The sequence below is a fragment of the Oryctolagus cuniculus genome, chromosome 1 (assembly GCF_051225735.1).
Source record: "Oryctolagus cuniculus isolate XC-2025 breed Fujian yellow rabbit chromosome 1, ASM5122573v1, whole genome shotgun sequence".
In the NCBI taxonomy this organism is placed as follows: Eukaryota; Metazoa; Chordata; class Mammalia; order Lagomorpha; family Leporidae; genus Oryctolagus; species Oryctolagus cuniculus.
This window is the reverse complement of record NC_142867.1, coordinates 197,701,114-197,724,544: the sequence shown is the minus strand read 5'-3', so window position 1 is coordinate 197,724,544 and position 23,431 is coordinate 197,701,114. Positions and strand designations below refer to the sequence as shown.

Here is a 23,431-nt window from a genome sequence, read left to right as displayed (position 1 = left end):
CTGCCCGCCCCAGGCCCTGGGCCAGGCCCAGTAGCTGCAGCAGAGGGAGGAATGTGCTCGGCCACTGCCAGAGAGGGCGGTGCTTCCCGCTTGGCAGCAGCCCACCCTCACGAGTGGGGACACAAAGCAGGCATTTAGGGCATCCTCAAAGGCAGCCCAGACCACAAGCCTGGGAGCAGCTCCAAGGCCTTCTTCCTGAGAGGAATGACAAACGCCGGCTCCTCCTTGCCTGCCTCTACCTCCCTCACCCGGGTCAAAGAATGGGGCGGACAGGCACTCGGAGGGGCAGAGACTGGGAGCTCGCATGCCTGCCAGCCAGCAGCAGCTTGAGAATGGAAAGGTTTTTCTGTTGAAGCTGAGCCTCCCAGCCAAAGAAGCTGTTAGCATGCAGGAGCTGCGACTCCAGCGAAGTGCAGGGCCCTCTCCCGTCAGCAAGTGGAATGTCCCGGCCAGCACTGTGGGAGGGGCTTCCCCTGGGCCGAGTAGCGGGAAGGGAAAGCAAACTCACAACGTGCTGCTTCGCTGCTGCCCCCGCTGCTGGGACACTGGGCCCCCAGGGTGCAGGGGCCAGGGAATGAACTTTAAGCAGTCGCCCCCTTCCCACTCCACCCCACTACAGGGTCTGATCTGGAATTCCTGACCAAGAGGCAAGGAGAAGCCACCACGCCCCCAGCACAGCTGTGGGTAGCATCCTGCCACCTCTCCTTGGGATACCCGCACCAGTCTCCAGCCTCGGGCAGCTCTTCCCTATGCTGGCCCTGTACCTGTCCTCTTCCAGTTCCTTCTGTGGCTTCCCCTCAGGAGAAGGCCCAAGCTTACTCAGCCTTCTCAGGGCTGACTCTGGCCCCCTCGGCAGCATCACTTCCTGCCCATGCTGCCCCCTCTGCGAGCAGTGTTCCCTCCCTCTCTCTCCACCAGCGCAACGCATAGGAGGCCCAGTTGGCACATTCAGCTCCGTACATTCATCGCCTGGCAATGACTGCCAGTGTGAGTGTGGCTCTTCCCCACTGGACTGGGAGGCCCCCTGAGGGCAGTGACTGTGCCCGACTCTGTGTATTTCTCATGCCTGGCAAGGAGCTCTGCCAATAAGTGAACAGCCAGATCACTTACAGGAGCCATGTCCCACTGCAAACAGATCCTTGTACTTTGGATTCCTGCAAAAGAAATATGAACCCATTGGTGCAGGCAATGGTTATGATCTGTCCATGGGCCTGGGCCTTCCCATGGCCACTGGTGCCTAATTACACGGCAGACACCTCCGGTCCCGATTAGATCTTCGCCTACTGGGAGACCTGGGATGATCTTGCAATCCTCTTGGAATTCCAGGCTCATTCTCCCCATACCGCCATGTGTCGCCTCAAAGTGGTTAAATGCAGTAGAAAGGATTACTCCAAGCTTGGCACCTAGCAGGCACTCAGGGACTCTGCCTTTGCTGTAATGCCTGTACTCACCAGCAGAGGGCGGTGACAGCCAGGTGCTTGGCCTTGTCGTTTTGGAACTTCCAGAGCGGCAGCAGGGTCCCCTCCTGGTCCCGGTATTCGTCAGCAGCATCCTCATAGTACTTAAAATCTCAAGCACACACAGACAGAATAAGGTCCCAGGGCTGCCACTTCATGACAAACCCAGGTCCACCACTTGCTATCTGCACCACATGGGGCAAAACAACTGATTTCTTGGTGTTTCAGAGTAGGACTAATCTAGTACCTATCTCAAGGAAATGTATTAGTTAATATATGAAAGTGCAGGGGGAAATACCTTGTGCATAGTGGGCTCTCTCTGTTAGCCACTGTTGTTGGAGATGATTTGCAGGAGTGGCCTTGTCCCTGCCTCCCATTTCATCCACGTCTGCATATCCACACAGATGAAAGCCCAGGGTTGCAGCCTTTGCCCCTGTGACTTCCCCCAGCACACAGATTGGAGTACAGATCGCAGGGGTTCAGCTGCCAGATGTCTATGGCTGGTTCTAGTCCCTGTGCCTCCTGAATGCCTAAAATGCAGCCCAACTTCGTATCTACCACCAAGGGTTCCCTGATCAACCTCATTCCTGCCTCCCATTTTCTCCAAGTTGGGTAGAAGCCCCATCAATCCATTTGTCTAGACCAGGTATCTGGGTAATTCTTGACTGATCCCCCCCCCCCATCATTTCTTATATTATACTTCTGATCACCTTTTTAATCCATTTACTTCTCTCCAAACCCATAGCCACTGCCCAGGCTCATGCCTCAATATCCCTCACCTGGGTTATCATAGTATCCTTCTCACTGGTCTCCCTACCTCTAGCAACTCCTCCTTCCGTCTATGTTCTGCAGAGCCATCAGAGTGAGAAAAAAAAAAAAGTCATCTCACCACGCCATCTTCCCCACACTTTTGAAATCCCCTCAATGATTTTCCTTATGGAAGGGCTCCCAGGTCAATCCAAGGCTCTTGGCCACTACTTCTACATTATTTATTTCTTTTTTTAAAAAAGATTTATTTATTTTTTTGAAAGGCAGAGTTACAGAGAAGAGAGGCAGAGAGGGAGAAGGAGAGGTCTTCCATCCGTTGGTTAACTTCCCAAATGGCCGCAATGGCTGGAGCTGTGCTGATCTGAAACTAGGAGGCAGGAGTTTCTTCTGGGTCTCCCATTTGGGTGCAGGGGCCGGACTTGGGCCATCTTCTACTGCTTTCCCAGGCCATAGCAGAGAGCTGGATCAGAAGTGGAGCAGCCGGGACTCGAACCAGTGCCCGTATGGGATGCCAGCACTGCAGGCGGCGGCTTTACCTGCTATGCCACAGCACCGGCCCCCTCTATATCATTTCTAACTGTATCCCTGTACCATCTATATCAAAATGTACCAATGAGTCCAGCTGGCCCATGTTGTGTGTGTATGAGTGTGTTTGTGTGTGTGTGTGTGTGTGCGTGTGCGTGTGTGTGTGTTTCTATATGGTTTTCCATGTCCACATTATCCTGTTCTTTCTGCTGCTGTTTCTGGAAACTTCTACTCATTCCAGATCTAAATCAAACTCCTCCTCCTCTGTAAGGCCTTCATTTTCTTTTCTTCATTTCCTCTTGAAGAGAGTTCACTTCTTCCCAATTCCAGTCCTGCTTTTCCTCTACTGAAACATCTGTCACACTGTGTTGCATCTATTTATCCTTTTACCTATCTCTCCCACCAGACAGCTCCCAGAAAACAAGAAATATGTTGTATTCACTTCTGGGTTCTCAGCGCCTAGCACAGGGCCAACCACAAAGCAGACACTTGGTGACTGTTCACAGAATGCAATGAAATCAATCAACAGAAGTAAAACGGTTCTTGGCGGTCTTTCCAACCGAGAGTAACCAATTAGAAAATGAATCTTCTCATCCAACATGGTCAAAGGCAGGCCCAGGCATTTCCCCAGCCTCTCTCACAATGCCCCACACCTTGAACTTGTGAGGCTACATGCAAACCCCAAAAATGTCTCAGGACAAAAAAAGATTCAAACAGAGAGGCATAAGCCTTGATCACATCAGAGATGCCCGAGCTGGGGTGTTCTTTGAAAATGCCTCATTTCAGAGAGGAGATTAATTGGTAACACTTCTCCACGTTCCCTTCCCCTTCATGATTATGCTTCCCCAAAGGGAAAAGAGTAAGCAATTAAAAAAATCAAAGTTCAATGCACTTTTCATGTGACTGCGTTTCTTACAAATGAAAATGGTTCACCAAGGCCATTTTCTCTGTGGATATTAATCAGGTTTGCAGCCCTTTGGTGGGCCACTTGCAGAAGCTGGGTTTCAGGAAGCCAAGCTGTGTGAGTGACAAATTCATTCACAGCTGCTGTGTACTTTGACAGCTTTGAAAAGCACTCAAGGTCGTTTTCCAGCCTGAATGATAACGAGGGGGCTTGTTTGGGCTGCTGGTCTTGGCAGCCCTGGTTTCTATGTCCCATGGGTGAGCAATGAGCATCAAGTAACCAAGAAGAGCCCTAGGCTGTCAGCAAAGGAGACCAGCCAGCAGCAAGGAGCTGCCAACTCTGGGGAGGCAGCTGCTCCAAATAAATACACAACCTCTTAGGGAAATACAAGCCACTTGGGAATGTGCTGTTCATGCCATGGGAAGGATTCTGTTTCCCTGGCACTGTCAAAGACACTAGAATTTCCCAGGCCCCCAGATTTAAGCATCTCTGAATCAATCTCTTTCTTCACCTCATCACTAATTAATCAGCAGGATAGATCTATTATCAAGTGTGTTCATTTGAACACGTTTGAAATGTCTCTTCCAGCTCAGTGGCTTTGCAGTCTGGTGGTGAAGTGCTTAGGCTGTGGATCCAAGGGGCCTGCGTTCAAGTCTGGTTCCACCACTCACATCTCCCGCGGGCTGTGGTTTTGAACAAGCAGCAACATCTCAGCCTGAGTTTCTCAACTATGAAATGAAGATAATAATGATATTCACCTCACGGTGTGGCTGTCGAGAAGAAATAAAATGCTTGGCACATAGGCCATTCCCAGTGAATGCTGGTGCTTGTTTTTCCTTATTTTAACTGCTCCTTTTTCTTCATCCTTCGGGATGCAGGCAGAGTCAGGTACAGCAAGGCCCATTCCACCCTGCAGCCAAACCTCACTTTGACCTCTGTCCTGTATTTTCCCCAAATCACATCCTCCTCCAACCCCGCTCTCATGGAGCAGTGTCCCTGCTCTGGAAGCCTTTGGTATCTCTGAACTCTGCAGAGAAAACTGATTCCCTGCATGATATTCAAGGCCCTTCATTAACTGGCGCCAACCACTTCTCTAGCCTGAACTCTCACCACTTTCCAACAAAGCCCTGGCCTGGGTCAGGGAGCCTGCTGCTCCTTGTCCCCAGAGCCCATTCCTATTCATTTCCACCACGGGCTCACTGATAGTGCTGTCCCCTGGCCAGAGTGCCCTCCCTCTGCTATCCTGCTGCTCCTACTCTCCTCATCCCTGGTCATCTAGGGTCCAGAAACCTTCCTTGACTGCTCACCCTCATCTCTCTTTTTCCTTCTCTTCTTAAGCATCCCCAGAGTAGTTTCTGTCTGTCCTACACATTCTTGCATTTATAGCACCCCAAGCCTGACTGAGCAGAGCACAGAATAAAGAAGCTCACGCCCTAGATCTGGGTTATCTCTGCCACTCACCAGTCAGGTGGACAAGAGGCCTCGGTCTTAGCAGCCTCATGTGTAGGGCAGAGGTAGTCATTTATGCTCTGCTTCCTTCCCAGGATTGCTGGGAAGACGACTATGGATCACTAATGCTCGGGTGTCTTTTTGCTACACCCAGTGTTTCTTATGCCATTGTTCACAACTCCCATCTCCCCAGTGACATCCAGAGAAAGGGAAGATCATTTTTCTCCCCTTGGACTTCTAGGACTTAGCATGAGACATTCAGATACCAATCTTTCTTGAGGGATGTTTAATATAGGCAATGTACCTCAAATCTTACCTTGAGCGATGTCATCATATGTATTCTGATTGACCATCCGCTCCACAATTTTAGCAGCCTGGGACACTTTGGTGATGTCATCTGTCTGTGGGGAAACAGAAGCCACAGGACCTCAGAGGACCACATGCCCTGAGCCACAGTCCAGGCCTGCAGTTGATTTAACAATGCTTTCCTGACAGTGCCAACCCCAGAGAGTTCCGTAAAGGTATTTCTACACGTCTCAAGGCACAGATCCTCCTCTCCACTGCCTTCCAGAAACCCTACCCGCCACGTGTCACATGGGATCCAAGCTGACGTACTTGGTGCCTGGGTAGAGTTTACTTGCTGCTCTTTCATTCTGAGCTTATTTGGGAGAAGGTGTGTCTGAGCACAAGACTGGTGCTGAAGAGGATTGGAGGGGAGAGCAGATGAGGACAGATTGGAGGCTTCATTGGTGAGGATAGAGAGGCTTTACCCGCTTGAGGATTAAGGCCTCATAGATCTCCCAGTACAACACCCCCTTTTACTTAGTCAAAGATAAAGGAAGACACAGAGGCCCAAAGAAGAAGACATATGCTTGTACACATGGAGTGTGAGACAGAATTGAGATTCCCAACCACAGGACCCTGCCCACTTCCCAAACCAAAGAGAATGCAAGAGGTTTCACATCATGGGAAAAAAATCACTCATTTTGAACCAAAAATCAGTATTATTATTTTGTGAAATTCCACAGATCCACAAAGTGAACCACATGGTGGGTAAATCAAGGGGCAAGGAGTTAGGGGCTAGCAAGAAACGCCTGCAGAGTTTTGGGCAGGTGCTAGCCATAAAATAGCTGAGTGGGAAGCCCCAAGAAGGGTCCAGGGATACAGGCCAGGAATGGCATTGTCAGGAAGTGGTGAAAAGAGGCACACAGACATGTATCTCTATCCCATCTCACTGATTAGGAGCCAGGTGGCAACCTTGAACAAGCTACTTAACTCCTCTGAGTCTTAGAATCCTCATGAAAATGAGGGGATGAATGGTGGTGTCTGCCTCACAGGGTCACTGTGAGGATTAAATGTAATAATGCACATGCCCGTATTTAACCCAGCCCCCAGTGGTGTCAGAGGGAACATGCAGAGCAGCGAGGTGGAAGTGTAATAACGTCACATCTAGGGAATGACCTTTTGAGGGCATTTGCCACGCCTTGAACTGACTCCAAGTTTATCTCAGAAACCTGACCAAAGAGAAAGTTCATTGGAGAATTAAAATCACAATACTCAGAGCTCCTAAATAGTCCAGAGGCCGTCTTTCACTTCAGAGTTCCAGTACCCAGGATGGCAATGAACACTTGGTGCCTGCTCAGTTACTGAGGGAAACAGAATTAGGACAGCTCCTGCTGAGCCAGAGCAGGGGACCCTCAAACCTCTAAAATGTGATATTATTAGGGTCCTGGAACAGAGAATTCAGTGGAAGTGGACATACTTCAGACGAAGAAAACAAGAGGGTTGAGATTTGGCCTTGTGGTTAAGATGCCAGTTGGGATGCACACATCCCATATCAGAGTGCCTGGTTTCAAATCCCAGTTCTGCTTTCTATTGCAGCTTCTTGCTAATGCATCCCCCTGGGAGGCAGCTCAAGTAGATGGGTACCCCTAGTGGGAGACCTGTGAGTTGCTGGGCCTGACCTAGCCCTGGTCGTTGTGGGAGCAACAGCAGATGGAAGCTTTCTGTCTATCTGTCTGCATCTCATTCTTCCACCTTGTCTCTCAAATAAATATTTAAAAAGAAAGAAAGCAGAATTCCCTTTAATTGATCCGGTTTCTATCCTGGAGTAGAATAGTACCATTTTCCTGTAAGCAGCCACAGGAGCTCTCCAAGGTGCTGAAACCAGCCCCCAGCTTCTTGTGGACCTCGTCCCTCCCACCCCATTGCAAGTCAATCTCTTTCTGATTTTCACACTGGGAGTCTGGCTCTTGACCCAGATTTCTCTCTGTCAAAAAGACAAATGTCCTTCATCACTTCCCTGTGGTGACCCACCCTCCCTACAGTGACTCCTTACAATTGCATCACTAACTCCCATGATGATCACCCAACCTATGCTACCTACACCTCCAGTGAACCCACTAATCATGAGCTTTATAATGACTCCTACATGGATATTCATTGAAAACCCATCCCAGAAGGGCACATCTATTGGTCTGGTATTGATGGTACCTGTAATCATCTCTAACCTGGCCCTGAATTCTCAGGCAGAGGTAAATCCAAGGCCTGAAAGTAGAAGAGCCTCTCATCGTCCCAAGATCCCTGAATCCTTGCCCAGAGAAGTTGTGCCTTATCTTCACATCCTACTCCCACCCTATGTAGATTCCCCCCCCAGCTCTTCTGTAACCCCACCAGACAGAACAAATGGGATGCATGTAGTGCTTTCAATAAGGTTATCATGTCTCTGTTACTCCCTAACCCAAAAGCCTCAAATCCCTGCTAGCCTCCAGATCTATATGAAATTGAGAGGAAGTATACAATGTTAGAGGCAGTTACAGCTGCCTCATAGCTCTCTTCACATTTCCTCCCAAGGAAAGGATTATTTATACCTCAACATTAGCCTCCCTTTTAAGTATCTGTGATACCTTCCTGAAAAGTTAGGCTTCTATCTACTCATTCTGTGACAGAGCTTTGGGAACCTCACCAGACCTGGGACTCCATGGATGTCAGCTTCCTCATGGCCATCTTCTCTGTCTTTTTAGCCACTGGAGTCTTTGTCTTCTCTTTCTCTTTGGTCTTTTCCTGCTTCTCAAGCTCTTCCATGTAGGCATCGTAGATCTCCCACTAGGTAAACATCAGATGAACAGGATCATCACAGGGCACAATCCTCACCCAGCCAGCTCCTCTTCTGCCTTTGGGGCTTGAGAAGTTGGTCATGTTAACCACTGGCACAAGCCTCCATAGCATCCTGTTTCCCCATTGTTACCATGTGTTCAATGTCTGTTTCCCCTGCTAGCTATCATCTCTGGAACAGAAACAAAGGAGCTCAGTGGGCACCTCTGGGCTGGGCTTATTTACCCTGAGGCTCAGGGGTTGGGTCTTTAGCTGGAGACAACATTGTTCTAGCCTGAAATCTCTACCAGACAGAACAAATGGGCAAGTACCAGGCTAACTCACATTTTTGCTTCTGACTTGTAAAATCCTGAATTAGGAAATTTTAAAAAGTCTTTCCTTATGGAAATAGAATATACTGGATCAGACTGCCTATCTACAGCACTGACCATGCTTTAGCACTAAAGGGAGATAAACAAAAGTTAAGGGAATGCCCACAAAAGGCAAGAGAAGCCCCAGGATAGCAGCAGAGGAAGCAGCAAGGTTTTAAGGCTGGGAAAATGCCCCAGATCTCACTGTACACTCCCCAGAGCTGGGCAGTCACTGCCACCTGGAGGCCAGATAGGCACACCTTACTTTCAACAATTCACTGCAGGCCAGGGCTTCCCACTGAAAAGTACCACTTTATCTCATTCAGAGCCCTCCAACAACCTGTGAGGTAGTTTGCCATCTTCTCTTGACAGGGAAAGAAGCAGAGGCCTTAAAGGTGAAAAGATTTTCTCAAGATCTTGTAATAGAAACAGCAGAGCTGGATCTGAGCTCAGGTTTCCTGGTATCATATCCTGCCCAAATCAGCATGGCCATCTAAGGGGACTTCATGAGGAGGGAGGAAGGTCTACAGGAACACTGAAGACTTCTGGGAGGGCAGAGTCAGAGTGCTAACACTTCAAAGTCAGACACAGGACCCAAAGAATACAAGGGTACGAAGTTCTTCTCAGGTCCTGGAGGAAGCTGTTTCCAGCTTGTATGGCCTTGCTGTGGGGGCATGTGGCAGGCCAGAGCTCACTGGGTAGGGCCCTGTTGTCTCATGGGCGTGGTGTTCAAAGACTAGACGAGCAGGACAATGAGCAGGGAGGTGGATAGATGAGGAGAGCAGACTGCCAAAGGAATGCTTGACCAGGCCCATCTCCTGTGCTGCTGAGTGTGGCAAGATGGCACTGGTGGTGTTGGGTGTTGGGGGGAGATGCACTGACAGGTTTCCGGCTGGCCCAGGATCTTACCTGATTGGCTGTAGCTGAAAAATTTGTCCTAGGAGGAGGCTCCATCTGGCATTCACGATTCTAGAGAACAATGGCATCAGGAAACCCACAGAAAGCCCTCAATTCCTTCTCGCTTAACCCAACAGTACATCCTTGGGAGAAGTATTTTGGTGGAGCTGAGGGAGGGGTGGGACAGAGTTGGGGAAGTAAAGAGGGACCTGGGCAAAGGACCAAATGACACATTCAAAGTCCACAATCTTTTCATTCTGACTTCCAGGAGAAGCCTAATCTAGAAAGTGGGAGAAGCAAAGCCTGATTGTGCAGATCTATAAGAAGCCAGGCCCATACCAGCCTCCAGATGCAGAGCATAGAGGTCAGCCTCTGGTAGGCCATTGAGCTAATGCCCTTCACCCTGAGAAGGCGTCTCTCCAATGCTGAGGTCTCTGGCACCACCAGGGCAGTGCACTCCTTCCCCGCTGTGTATAGCCAGATTACGACCGAATATCAGCCTAGAGACTATAGGGATGAGCCACTACCAAAAACTCACCCTGTAGAACTTACTCTCTTGCAGCAGAATCATTTCTGTAGAACGCTGTCCTTGTGTGTGTTAGTCTCTCACCTAAAACCCTGAGAGGCTCCCTTGGCCTTATTCTCAGGATCTTTCATACTTAGGAGTCAGGGAAACTTTCTAGCCTTTTCCAGCTGGTCTACCAGAGACCACCAGCTTCAGTCGAACTTGTCCCCCTCCCCAACATTATGGCATATTGTGGCTTCCTCTCGTTTCTCCAGGACTCAAATTCTACCCTGTCTTCAAGGCTCAGGTCAAGTTTCAGCCTCCCAGTGGAGTCTTGGGGACTCTAACCTCCTTGTCACTCCTTCTGAAATGCCTCCTGGATGGCTTACAGGAATCTAAATGCATGCTCCCAGATCTCCTTGGAGAGAACAACTGTGGCATCTTCCCTATCCCTACTACAGACTGGGGTATGCGAGGTAAAGAGGCTGGGGTGGGGGCTGCTCTACCCGGAGAGGGTTGTTGAAGGTCTGCGAGGCTCTCTCACTGAAGTTGAACTGGTTAGTGAGTTTTCGCTCCTTGGGTTGCTTAGTAGTCATCAGTTCTTCAGTCACTTTTTCAACTGCCTATAAATAAAAAGACAGAGAACCAGGACTCAGCTGTGAGAAGGAGGTAGTGGGGAATTGGGACTGGATGGGGAAGGAGTCACATCCTGGGAGAGGATGAAGGTGGGAGAGATTGGTGCCGCTTGGTACCTTGGCACCAGCAACCTCTAACTCCTTGCCATTAGCCTCCTTCATGTCACCTTGAGTCACCCCAAAGCCTCCACCCACAGTTTGAGCTGGATGGGGAGGGATGGGGAGTAAACACATCTATACCTCAGCTGCAGGCACATCTGTTTGGCTTCCAGCTTCAACCTCAGCCTCTTTGGGCTCTTCTTCTTCTTCAAGGTTTTCCGTTTCTGATAGCGTCACCTTGGCAGACTCCAGAGAACCTTGATAGGACATTGCCAATGAGCTCAAAATCCAGGCCTGCTTCTCCAAGCCCTAGCAGGGAGGGCTAGGGAGGGCTCTGATTCCTGCCTTTCAGATCCTGCTTGTCCTGGGGTTCTCCTTAGTCAGAGCTATTTAGGATAGCAGCTATTGGACTTTATATCAGTAGAGGCTCTTCAGAGTGCTGGTTAAGAGATATACTCCTTCCAGGGAACAGAGAAAGAGGACCAGGCTCAAGGCTACATCCTCAGACTGGCCCAGATTCCTACCTGCCACCCGCTCAGCACGGTAGCGCTGCCGTCGCCCTTCATCCGAGTCTTTGGGGATCAGGTTCCCAACCTGGCTGAAGTGAACTGCCAGTTGATTCACAAAGCCAATAAGCTTATATGTGCCTTCCTAAGAAAAAAGGGGGCTGAGTCAGACCAGGTCTGGAGACTGACTGTAGTTTGCCTTCATTCTGTTAGGCCAAAGACAGTCTACCCTGGTTATACAGGAAATATAATTGGTCAAATTCTCAGCTAAATTGAAATTTTCACTGTATTTCGGTTTGTTTTATTTTATTTTTAAAGATATACTTATTTATCTATTTGAAAGGCAGCTCACTTGGCTAATCCTCCACCTGTGGTGCTGGGACACCAGGTTCTAGTCCCGGTTGGGGCACCGGATTCTGTCCCGGTTGCTCCTCTTCCAGTCCAGCTCTCTGCTGTGGCCTGGGAAGGCAGTGGATGATGGCCCAAGTGCTTGGGTCCTGCACCCACATGGGAGACCAGGAGGAAGCACCTGGCTCCTGGCTTTGGATTGGCGCAGTTCGCCAGCTGTAGCGGCCATTTGGGGGGTGAACCAACGGAAAGGAAGATCTTTCTCTCTGTCTCTCTAAACAAATAAAAAAATTATTTTATTTATTTTGAAAGAGGAGTTACAGAGAGAAGTAGAACCAGAGAGAGAGGGAGACAGACAGAGACAGAGAGAGATCCTTCATTCCGCCTCCATTCTGCTGGTTCACTCCCTAAATGACCACAACGGCTAGAGCTGAACAGATCCAAAGACAGGAGCTAGGAGCTTCTTTCAGGTCTCCCACGCAGGTGCAGGGGCCCAAGGAGTTGGGCCATCTTCTACTGCTTTCCTAGGCCATAGCAGAGAGCTTGGTCGGAAGAGGAGCAGCTGGGACTTGTACCGGCACCCTTAGGGGATTCTGGCGCTGCAGGCTGGGGCTTTAACCTGCTGCGCCACAGTGCCAGCCCAGAGATAGATATCTTTTTATTCATTGGTTCACTCCTCAAAAGGCCATAACAGCTAGGTCTGGGCCAGGTTAAAGCCTGAAGCCAGGACTTCCATCCTGGTCTCCCACAGTGTCAGGGAGCCAGGTGCTTGGGCCATAATGTGTTGCCATACCAAACATATTAGCTGGAACCAGATAGGAAGCCGAGTAGCTTGGACTTAAACCAGTAGTTGGATATGGGATGCTGGTGACAAGCAGTGGCTTTATCCACGTGGCACGTCACCAGCCCCCACATTATTTCAGTTTAAAGAAGGAAAAAGAAACCAAACATTTTGTAACATTCTTATCAAAGATTTATTTTAAAATACCTTCCCCTTCCAACACAAATCAATTCCAGGTTTACCTATTACCCTGTCTCCTCTATCCATGCCAAGGAACCCCATTCACCTCTCTCACCAGAGACTGGGTTAGACAGACACAGTCATCAATCACACCTGGGAGTGGGCTGGCCCCTTGTCCACTGTACTTAGTGGATGTAAAGGCTGGATAGACCCTCGGAGAGAAACAAATCTCCCATCCCCCTGTTACATACAAGAAAATCACAGAGATCCAGGTAAGTTCTGGGCTTGGCACTTGTCCAGGTCACACAGCAAATGAGAAGCAGGAATACGTTTAAAGTCCAGGTAACTTTGGTCATTCATTATTCAATGAACAACATTTGAACAGCTACAGTATACTGGGTATTTTCTAGGTGCTCAGCGAAAAGCTGACACAATCCTTGCTTTCATGGAGCCTATAGTCAGGTTCCTCTAGACTGTTTTCTCATTCATCAGCATCCTGACAACCGCTAAAAATTGATTTTGAGACCAGATGTCCCTTCCTGATTTTAAAACAGTTCTTCCCAATCCTTTGAAAGTCACACAGAGAATAATTATATTGGTATAGCACACTGGAGTAAACTTACAGCAGAGGTGGGCTGAAAGGATCACTATCACATAACCAACATCACCACAAAGTCCTTCCTGTCATCAACTCAGATGCACCCATCTAAGAGATGGGGCAATGCAGTGGTTAGCAGCGTGGTCTTTGGTGGGACAGAAAGAATTGGGTTCAAATCGTTATTTTGCCCTTTATTACCTGTATGACTTTGGGCTTAACCACTCGAAGCTCTAATTTCCTCACCAACTATAAAAGGATAATCATATCTAACTTTCAAGATAGTTTCAGGCATTGTGAACATAATGAAAACAACCTATTAACAGTATCTGACACACAATAAGTGCTTAATATTAGTACTCAATAAAAATAGTAACTATTATGATGATGGTGGTTCCCAAAGGAATACATTATCCATAGAGTTGTCATTTGAGATTTCACCTTCATCCTGCCTCAAGCAGTTGACTGCAACCTTCCTCTTCAGTTTAGGAATGAAATTCAGACAACATTGCTTCTGTGAAAGGAGGGGAGGCATGCCTGGACCAGAACCATCTGATTTCCCACTCCAGCACATCAAAGGAAAGCGGCAGTTTTGAGGACCTAAAGCTCTTGGATCTCTCAGGACCAAAGAGATGGCAACCAGATCTATGGGAGATGTCCAGACAGGCCTGGAAGGCCCTTGGAAGCCTGGGGAAGGTAAGCATTCCTGAGAGCCTGGGGCCTAGGGCATCTGCTTAAAGGAGGGGCAAGAGGAGTGCATTGAAACTGTCGTAACAGCACCAATCCTCTGCCTGTAGCATGCCTCCACGGCCACCCTAAGTCTTAGAGACTCTCTTTCAGGTGTCAGAAGCTTCACTGTACCCCAGCATATCAGAGGGTCAAAGGGCAGCTTCCCTGTGACCTTTACAGGCTGCCCAAGGGAGATGATTAGCAAAATTCATGAGTATACCTTTCAAGAAATACATCTTGAGTTGTCTCAATCTCTGTGGAGGGGTGGACTACACGGTCTTAAATAAAAATTAGTATGTTCAAGAATTTTAAAGATTTACTTAAAAAAAAAAAGAGCTACACAGAGCTACACAGAGAGAGGGAGACACACACACACACACACACACACACACACAGATCCTTTATCCCTTCATTCACTGGTTCACTCCTCTAATGGCCTCAATGGTCAGGGATGGGCCAGGCCAAAGCCAGGAGCCAGGAACTCTGTCCAGGTCTCCCATGTGGGTGCAGGAGCCCAAATATTTGGGTCATCTTCTACTGCTTTCCCAGGCAGATTAGCAGGGAGCTGGATCAGAAATTGAGAAGCCAGCTCGATATGGGGTGCCAGCATCACAGGATAAATGGATAAATAAAATAAAATAAATTATGTATTCATACAATGGAATATTATTTGGCAGTAAAAAGAAATGAAGTTCTGATATATGCCAAACATAAATTAATTGAAAACACTATACTAAATGAAAGAAGCCTGTCACAAATAACCACATATTGTGTGGTTCCATTATATGAAATGTTCAGAATAGGTAAATCTATAGGTGAAGAGTTTTGTTGTTGCCTAGGGCTGGAGAGAATAGATACCTCAGGAACAACAACCAAGAGTTGTTTCTTAAAAAAAAAAAAAAAAGATATATTTATTTGAAAGACAGAGTGGCAGAGAAAGAGTGGGGGAAAGAGACAGATCTTTTTTCTTTTTAAAAAGGAGTTGTTTATTTATTTATCTGAAAGGCAGAGATATAGAGAAAAGGAGAGAGAGATCTTTCGTCTGCTGGTTCACTCCCTAAATGGCCACAACAGCTGGGGCTGGGCCAGGCCAAAGCCAGGGGCTTCTTCTGGGTCTGCCATATGGGTGCAGAGGCCCAAGTACTTTGGCCATCCTCTGCTGCTTTCCCAGGAGCATTAGCAGGAAGACTGACCAGAAGTGGAACAGCCAGGACTTGAACCAGTGCCCGTATGGGATGCCAACACTGCAGGTGGAGACTTAACCTAAGTCACAACACAGGCCCTGAGGTGTGGGTTTCTTTTGTGGGAAGTAAAAATGTTCTAAAATTGATATTGTGGTGATAATTGCACAATGTATAAATATGCCAAAAGCCATTATAATTGTATATTTTAATTGGATCACTTGTATGCTAAATTATATCTCAATAAAACTATTAAATAAACAAATCAGGGTGGGTATTTGGTGCAGCTGTGAAGATGCCAGTTGGGATGGCTACATCCCATATTGGAATGCCTGATTGAGTACTGGCTCCACTTCCAATTCTGGTACCCTGGGAGGCAGCAGTGATGGCTAAGTGGTTGGGTCACTGCCACCCACGTGGGAGATTCAGATTGAGTTCCAAGCTCCTGGCTTTGGCCTGATCTGAACGAACCCCAGCTGTTGCAGCCATCTGGGAAGTGAACCAGTAGATGGAAGATTTCTTTCTTTTTTTTTATTTTTTTATTTTTTTTATTTTTTGACAGGCAGAGTGGACAGTGAGAGAGAGACAGAGAGAAAGGTCTTCCTTTGCCTTTGGTTCACCCTCCAATGGCTGCCGTGGCCAGCGCACCGCTCTGATCCGATGGCAGGAGCCAGCTACTTCTCCTGGTCTCCCATCGGGTGCAGGGAGCAGGCACTTGGGCCATCCTCCACTGCACTCCCTGGCCACAGCAGAGAGCTGGCCTGGAAGAGGGGCAACCGGGACAGAATCCGGCGCCCTGACCGGGACTAGAACCCGGTGTGCCGGCGCCGCAGGCGGAAGATTTCTTTCTATAAGTCTTTGTCAGTCTTGCTGCCTTTCAAAAAAAATGAAAATAAATAATTTTTTTTAAATGTAAGACAAGGAAAGAAACTGTTGCTTTCAGGGAAGAGAACAGGGAGGAGGTAGCTTTGATTTTTCATTGTTTTCTGGATGCTTTGAAATTGGTACTATGAGTTTTCATTATATATGTATTCAAAAAACTTTTTAAAGAAGTGGCGTAATGGTGAAATGCCAGATGGATTAGTTCAACTCTTGCTCACAGCCAGGCCTGTGCGGCTTTTGTAGTTTGTTTTCTTTAACTTAAACTTTGTTTCCATAAGATGAAGATTATGATAGTTCCAGTATGAAAGAAATGTGAGGATTAATTATGATGTCCCATGTAAAAGATCTAACACAACAACTGACACTGGCACACAGGAAACGTGAATAATGAAATAAAAACATGTGGCTCACTTCCACTGTGGCTCAGAATGTTCTCTGAAGTTCTCTTCTGTCCCCCCCATAGCAATTGTCCGTGCTATGACTAAAAACAGTGTTGTCCCCTATAAAAACATGCCACATGTCTACCAAGTGAGACTTCACCCATGTCATATGTACTAAAGGAAGGCCCTGACATGATCACCTGCCTACCTAGCCGTGATGTCAAAAGACACTGATACAGGGGTCAGTGCTGTGGTGTAGTGGGTAAAGCTGCCACCTGCAGTGCCGGCATCCCATATGAGTGCCAGTTTGAGTCCCGGCTGCTCCACTTCTGAGCCAGCCCTCTGCTATGACCTGGAAAAACAGCAGAAGATGGCCCAAGTCCTTGGACCTCTGCACCCACGTAGGAGACCCAGAAGAAGCTCCTGGATCCTGGCTTCAGATTGGCGAAGCTCTGGCCATTGTGGTCATCTGGGGAGTGGACCAGCGAATAGAAGACCTTTCTCTCTCTTTCTCTCTTCCTCTCTCTCTCTCACTTTTCCTCTCTCTCTCTCTGCCTCTGTCTCTCTGTAACTGTATCTTTCAAATAAATAAATCAATAAATCTTAAAAAAAAAAAAAAGACACTGATAGAGGTTGGTGTTATGGCACAGCAGGTTAGGTCACTGCATGCGACACTAGCATCCCATATCAGAGTGCTAATTTGAGTCCTGGCTGCTCTGCTTCCAGTCCAGTTTCCTGCTAATGCACACACTTGGAGGGAGCAGGTGATGGCTCTAGTGCTTGGGTGCCTGTAATTCATGTGGGAGAACCAGAGTTCCTGGCAACTGGTTTTAGTCTGGTCCAGTCCCACCTGTTGCAGGCATTTGGACAGTGAACAAGCAGATGGAAGATAATTTATCTCCCCCTCCCTGTAGTTGAATGAATGAACTAATGAACAAACGAATAAACAAACAAACAAACAAATAAATCCTTAAAATAAAGTAAAATAAAAGAGGGGACCAGCATCGTGGCACAGGGGGCTAAAGCCCAGGCCTGCAACGCTGGCATCCCATATGGGCGCCGGTTTGAGTCCCAGTTGTTCCACTCCCGATCCAGCTCCCTGCTAATGAGCCTGGGAAAGCAGTGGAAGATGACCCAAGTGCTTGGGCCCCTGCACCCAGGTGGAAGACCTGGAAGAAGTTCCTGGCTCCTGGCTCCTGGCTTCGGATTGGCGCAGCTCCAGCTGTTGAGGCCATTTGGGGAGTGAACCAGTGGATGGAAGATCTCTCTCTCTCTCTCTCTCTCTCTCTCTCTCTCTCTCTCTCTCTCTTTCTCTCTTTCTCTGTCTCTACCTTTCTCTGTAACTCTGTGTTTCAAATAAATAAAATAAATCTTAAAATAAATCAAAGAGACACTAATATTGGAGCCTGCTGGGACTTCCTCCCAGGCAGCAAACCAGCTCCTTCTTGTCCTGAGAAGGTTTTGCACTTTACCTAGGTGTCATGTTGGAGGAAAAGACCTAACAGCTTCTGTCAGTGAAAAACATGTCATACAAGGGTATTTCAAAAAATTAATGAAAAATGGAATTAAGCATAATGCCCTTAAAAAAACTCTCTATGAATTCTCTGAAGATCCCTTACACATATTGGAAAAGTATTTTTTTCTAAACAAATGATTCATTTCAAGATTCTTGAAAAGAGGGATCCTTCAAGGCATTTAAAGCACTGAAATCAGCAAGGCTTCAATAGAGATTCACAAAGAAGTGTCAAAAATCTTTAGAAAACTCCATGTAAAAATCCTAGGATTCCAGCCAAGGACTTCAGCTTACAAGTGATCTCTAGAACATCCAAGAGACTTTTGCAATGTAGGAAGTCGCTGGCACTCCAAGGAGTTACTCAGGGCTTTGCCCAGGAGGACTTACTTTGAAACTGTACCTCACAATGTTCTGGGGTGCATGTGGGTTGTTGGCTGTCAAGATCCGGGTGAACTCCTCCTTTAACTCCTGAGGGAGAGAAATAACAGAGGGTCACACATGAAGTGCTTTCCACTCTCTCTGAGGCTTAAGGAGCCCCCCACTCCCACCCCTCCAGTATCTCACAGCCAAGTCCTAGGTGGGCTTCTATTCTGTGCTAGGTAAGAACACATCAGAGAAGCTGGAGGAGGTGGAAGGGACGAGGACAGAGACTGCTCACTCACCGCGTCCGTCAACTCCAGCTGGTCAGGGGGTCTGACTGTGGCCTTGGACTGGTTCCATTCATCTTGCCCTTCTCCTACTTCGGTCCCTGAATCTTCATCCTGGACAAAAACCTCACTTGAGGGACAGGGATGCCTGATCTACTTGAAAAAGTAAGCAGTGCTACAGAAAGTTCCCTCCTTCAGATCCCCCACAAGCCAAGTTCTGCCTCTGTACATGGATTGTGAAATGTACAACAGACCACTCATAGGAGAATCCAAAGCAACTGCTCAGGCCAGAGTTCTCACTGCTGGAAGTCTTCTCCATCTAGGTGCCAGAGCTTAGCTGGAACACTGTGACGGGCCTTTGAACCCAGTAGTGAGACCAGAAGAACTGGTTCTTCCCTACCGCCTTCCATGAAGCCCAGAAGCTAATGTCCAGGATCAGCTGCCAAAGGTAGGACTTAATGGAAAGTTGCATAGACATCAGGAAATAATGCCAAGCTGTTCTTTAAACTACTTCAACTCTAATTTATACCTTACTTTCCAAAATTTATATTTTATCTAGCATCGTCAGGTTACTCTTAAAGCAATATTCTCTGTACTTGGTTACTTTAAGCTTCCCAGTCCCATTAGGTCCATAGAGCAAAAAAATTTAAGGACTTGATGTTTTACTTTTTCCTGATAGTTAAATAACTTGCCAAAATGGCCTATGACATTTAAAAAAGTCACCTTCCTTAGCAATTAAAGATATGCAAAATTAAAAACACTAACTTGGCGCTGTGGCATAGAAGATTAAGCCACCACCTGCAGTGCCAGCATCCCACATGGGTGCCAGTTCAAGTCCCAGCTGCTCCACTTCTGATCCAGCTCCCTACTAATGTGCCTGGGAAAGCAGTAGAAGATGGCTCAAGTGCTTGAGCCCCTGGGGATCTGGAAGAAGCCTTCTGGCTCTTGGCTTCAGATCGGCCTAGCTCTGGCTATTGTGGCCATTTGGAGACTGAACCAGTAGATGGAAGATATCTCTCTCTCTCTCTCTCTCTCTCTCTCTCTGTATCTCTGCCTTTCAAATAAATAATCTTTTAAAAAAGTACATTTTTTTCTCATTAAAAAACTGAAAAACTAGGAAAGAACTAAGATACAGTACTGGTGAGGTAGTGGGAAACTAGGCACCCATAAATTAGCATAATATTTTTAAAGAGCAATTTAGAAATATTTATCAAAGCCTAGTAATTTTTTATAGTCTCCAGCTTAAGTTTCTATGCATAGGAGTTTATATTAAGGAAATAACCAAGAATGTGCCCAAAGATTTAGGTGTATGGAAGCTTGCAATGGGATTGATCACAATAATGAGGAAGAGGAAATATCTAAATATCCAACAACGGAGCATGACTGAACAAATTATGGTATGGCCTTAAGGAACACATGGTAATATATTATGTAGTAATTTTAAATGAGCCTATAAAAGTGCATGAATTAGCAATGAAACACACTCTAAATATTTTATGTGAAAAACAGGTTATAAAATAACATACCATTGGATTCCATTTAAAAATAAATACACATAATTTTTATATAAAATACCTGGGAGGATATGTTAATTAAGAGGCCGTAGGTTTAAGGGTCACTTTAATGTTCTTCTTTATGCTCCTTTAAATTTTCTAAAAATATATATTATATTTCAATAGACTAAAAGGCTATTAACATCTTGCGGAGAGACTGTGGTGGTCTCAGCACTTACCCGCTTCCTGGTGCCTCTGCCCACACTGATGCTCTGAAGGAGGAACAGAAACACAAGGTAAGTTCTGAACAAACTGGCGTGGGAGCAGCACACACAGCACTACAGGGGGTTTCCACCCACGGACCTTGCAGACAAAGATACAGAGTTTCCCAAGTCTCAGAAACAGTCTCAGTGCAACATGTGCTTCTTCATGTGGCCAAGGTGATCCTGTGTCTGAGGCAACCCCGTTGCCACAGCACTGGGACTTAACCCGTGGACAGCAGCCAGGTAACTGAGCACTGTGCATGTCTTATTTGCAACTAATTCAATAAATATTTTTAAAGCATATTCTAAGTACTCAGCTCTGTACCAGGCAATAATGGGCTCTCAGATGCAGGTTATATGCATAAATACATGTTTGGAATTGCTATAAGCCCCTTATGAGCAGATATTTCATCTGCTCTGCATATGACTGCGTTTGCACACAGTGGTGGGGAATCTTCTTTCAGTCAAGGGCCATCTGGACATTTATAACATCACTCACAGGTCACACAAAATTACCAATTTAAAAATTAGCCTGCTATCGATTTATCAAATTTCAAGTCCCAGCTATAGTTGCCTTGGCAAGGCCTGACCCAGTGATTTCACCGGCCTTATACAACCTGCAGGCTGAACATTCCCTGTGCCCTGACTTCTACAGCAATGTTCAGAACAGAGTAGGTGTTCAAAAAACACTTACAGAATAAATGAATGAATACTGTCAAGACCCATTAGTCCTCGTGACTCTAGGAAAAGTATTTTTCCTCTCTGGGCTTCAGTTTTCTTGTCAGTAAAAAGCATAGGATTGGTTATGTTGACCTGCCAATACTAACATGCTCAAATCTTGTATTCCCAAGAGCAGCAAGGCTTAATTCAATTTGATAAACAATTGTGGAGCGTCCATGCATCAGGTACAACCTAAGCAGGGGGACAAAGACAAAGAAATGTGCAGTCCTCCTCTAGTTTGCTCAGGTCTGCAGAGGAGAGATGAGTGTGATCAGTACTCATCACCCACTCACTCAGCATAGGTTCCTTGAAAAGCTGGCTGTGCCAACAAGATATGTGTGCACAGGGTGCCACAGGAGTAAATGGGGGTGGGGGTGGCCCACCTATCCAGCCTGGGGCACGCAAGAAAGGCTTCCAGAAATAGCTGGGTGTCAAAGGGCCAGTATGCTTTGTTTAGGTGAAGAGAATGTTTTCAGAAGGAGAAAACAGAATGTACCTAAGCCAGAGAAAAATGGTGACTGAGACAGTAGGGTCCCACCAAGTAAAAAAAATCCCACAGTGTATATACAGGACAAACAGGTGTTGCAGATGATGGCATGCAGGGAGAGCAGCAGGGGCTGATCCGATGTGAGGGAGGGGCTCTTGGAGGAAGCAGGCCTAGAGCACTGAAGGAGTGGTCAGGACAGCCAAGGAGCCAGAGGGAACTCGTTAGTGGAGACGTGGCACATCTGCTTGCTGCTCTCTCACTGACCACCTGTGGCATCTTGGGGTGGGCTTCAGTTTCCCAAATGCAAAGTGAGGGAGTTAGACTAGATGGGCTCTTACATGATAGGGTCTTCAGGAGAGGCTAGAATGGCCGAACGGAGGAAGGGGGCTCCGGGGGAAGGGAAAATTCAGTCTCAGCTTGGGCTGGCATTGTTGCCGATAGGGCAGGCAGCAGGATTCAGATTTCTGCCAGGTTGCCAAGGTTTCCACTGATGGGAACCCTTCTCTGAGGCTAAGCCACATGAGTCAGAAAGCACTTTCCTTTGAAGAGCCTCTGATCCCTAAGGTAACGGGTTGGAAGCATCACAAAGTCCAACAGCTTTCCGGCCCACAACAGAGCACTGGAGGGCCAATCACAACCCAAACCACCAGCCTTAAATAGAAAATGAGATCCAGTTACCCCTGCCCCCTATAAATATGTCTGTAAAACATTTATCTGGCAATAAAAGAACTGACAAGGCAATTTGAGTGTAATTGTTTTTGGCAGTTGGAAATATTTCAATTAACACACTATAAAAGCCACACTATAATAAATGCAAAACAGGCCAATGAAATCAGCTACAGCCCTGACTTACCAAGCATGGCAAAGGAGATTGAATGTCAGGCTGCCACTTTGGGCCCTTGGTCTTCCAAAAGGAGAAGCCTGAGACAGACAAGCCTGAATTCTTGAAAAGCTTTAGATGGTTCCTCTCAGAAGCCATCAAACCACAGAAGAAAGCCCAGACTCCCTTCCCTGGCCCTTAGGACTCCATTATATGTTTGCAAGCCTCCATTCCTGCCTGCTCTCCCACCCTCAGGTGTTGGGACTTTGAGGTGCAACCCAGAGGGCTACTCATAGTTCCTGAGCCCAGCCTGTGCTTTTCTCTCCATATTTGCTCTTCCTATTCCTCCCTCTGGGAATGCCTTCCTGCCCTTTCCCCTCCCTGTCCCAGCTACCTCTGCCTAACAAATCCCTACCAAACTAGCCTCTGCTTGTCCTTTAATCTAACTCCTTCTGACAAATTACCACCCTTCTCCTACCTCCCTCTATTCTTCCTTTTTTCACTTTGAGCAAGGCTCCCTTTCACCTTCCACCACCAGCATAGGCACTGGCTATTGTGGCCTAAAGGATCAAATGTATCTGCAAATAGATACTCTGTTGTCTCTGGAGTTTGGTCTATAGAAGGGACAGTACTATCAAAGGAGCACAACACTGCAAAGCACATGGCAGGTGGCTTAGCAAGTCCAGTAAGGGAGACTAACAATTCTGATGCTGTTGACCAAAGAAGATTCTCTTTTCTTGGATAGGTCATTCTATTTAGCCAAGTGAGAGTGTCTATGAAGGAGTGAGGCAGGAAGAGGATACCTACTTGGTCTGCCATGACAGATACTTAACCCGGGTGATCAATGGGATAACAGATGTCCCAGCCTGAACTCCTTCACACTGCAGCATTGTCCTGTTCTCATTGTCACAGATTTTGGTGTGAGCATCCCAAGGTCAAGAGTTGTCTTATTTATCTTTGGTCCACTAGCACAGAGCCCAGCACTTGGATGGAGTTCACGTATCCTTACAAAGGTCACAGTAACAACCCAGCTGCCTTCTCAATTCTTTTACAGGAGTTGGCAATGCTAAGTGCTCCCTCTCTCTTGAAACTTCTCCACTTTGATTTCCATGCCATTGATATCTCCAATGGCTCCTTCTCACTGTCCTTGATCCATTTCCTTTGTGTGCTGTTATCTCCACCCTGTAGCTTCATTTTCTACTC

General features: G+C 47.1%; 1 protein-coding gene across 1 annotated transcript in view; it reads right to left on the bottom strand.

Moving 5' to 3' along the window:
* The window catches only part of DNAI1 (dynein axonemal intermediate chain 1), a 40,784-nt gene extending 20,415 nt beyond the window's left edge, over positions 1-20,369 (bottom strand). Inside the window, exons 1-12 of the mRNA XM_089306772.1 lie at positions 20,356-20,369; positions 20,178-20,250; positions 18,461-18,559; positions 18,186-18,266; positions 11,228-11,354; positions 10,845-10,960; positions 10,476-10,592; positions 9,477-9,536; positions 8,074-8,208; positions 5,420-5,504; positions 1,452-1,569; positions 1,111-1,154 (exon numbers count right to left, since the gene is read on the bottom strand). Coding sequence (XP_089162898.1) covers positions 1,111-1,154; positions 1,452-1,569; positions 5,420-5,504; positions 8,074-8,208; positions 9,477-9,536; positions 10,476-10,592; positions 10,845-10,960; positions 11,228-11,354; positions 18,186-18,266; positions 18,461-18,559; positions 20,178-20,250; positions 20,356-20,369 — 1,069 coding nt within the window. The remainder of the gene's footprint in view (positions 1-1,110; positions 1,155-1,451; positions 1,570-5,419; positions 5,505-8,073; positions 8,209-9,476; positions 9,537-10,475; positions 10,593-10,844; positions 10,961-11,227; positions 11,355-18,185; positions 18,267-18,460; positions 18,560-20,177; positions 20,251-20,355) is intronic.
* Positions 20,370-23,431: the final 3,062 nt, after the last annotated feature.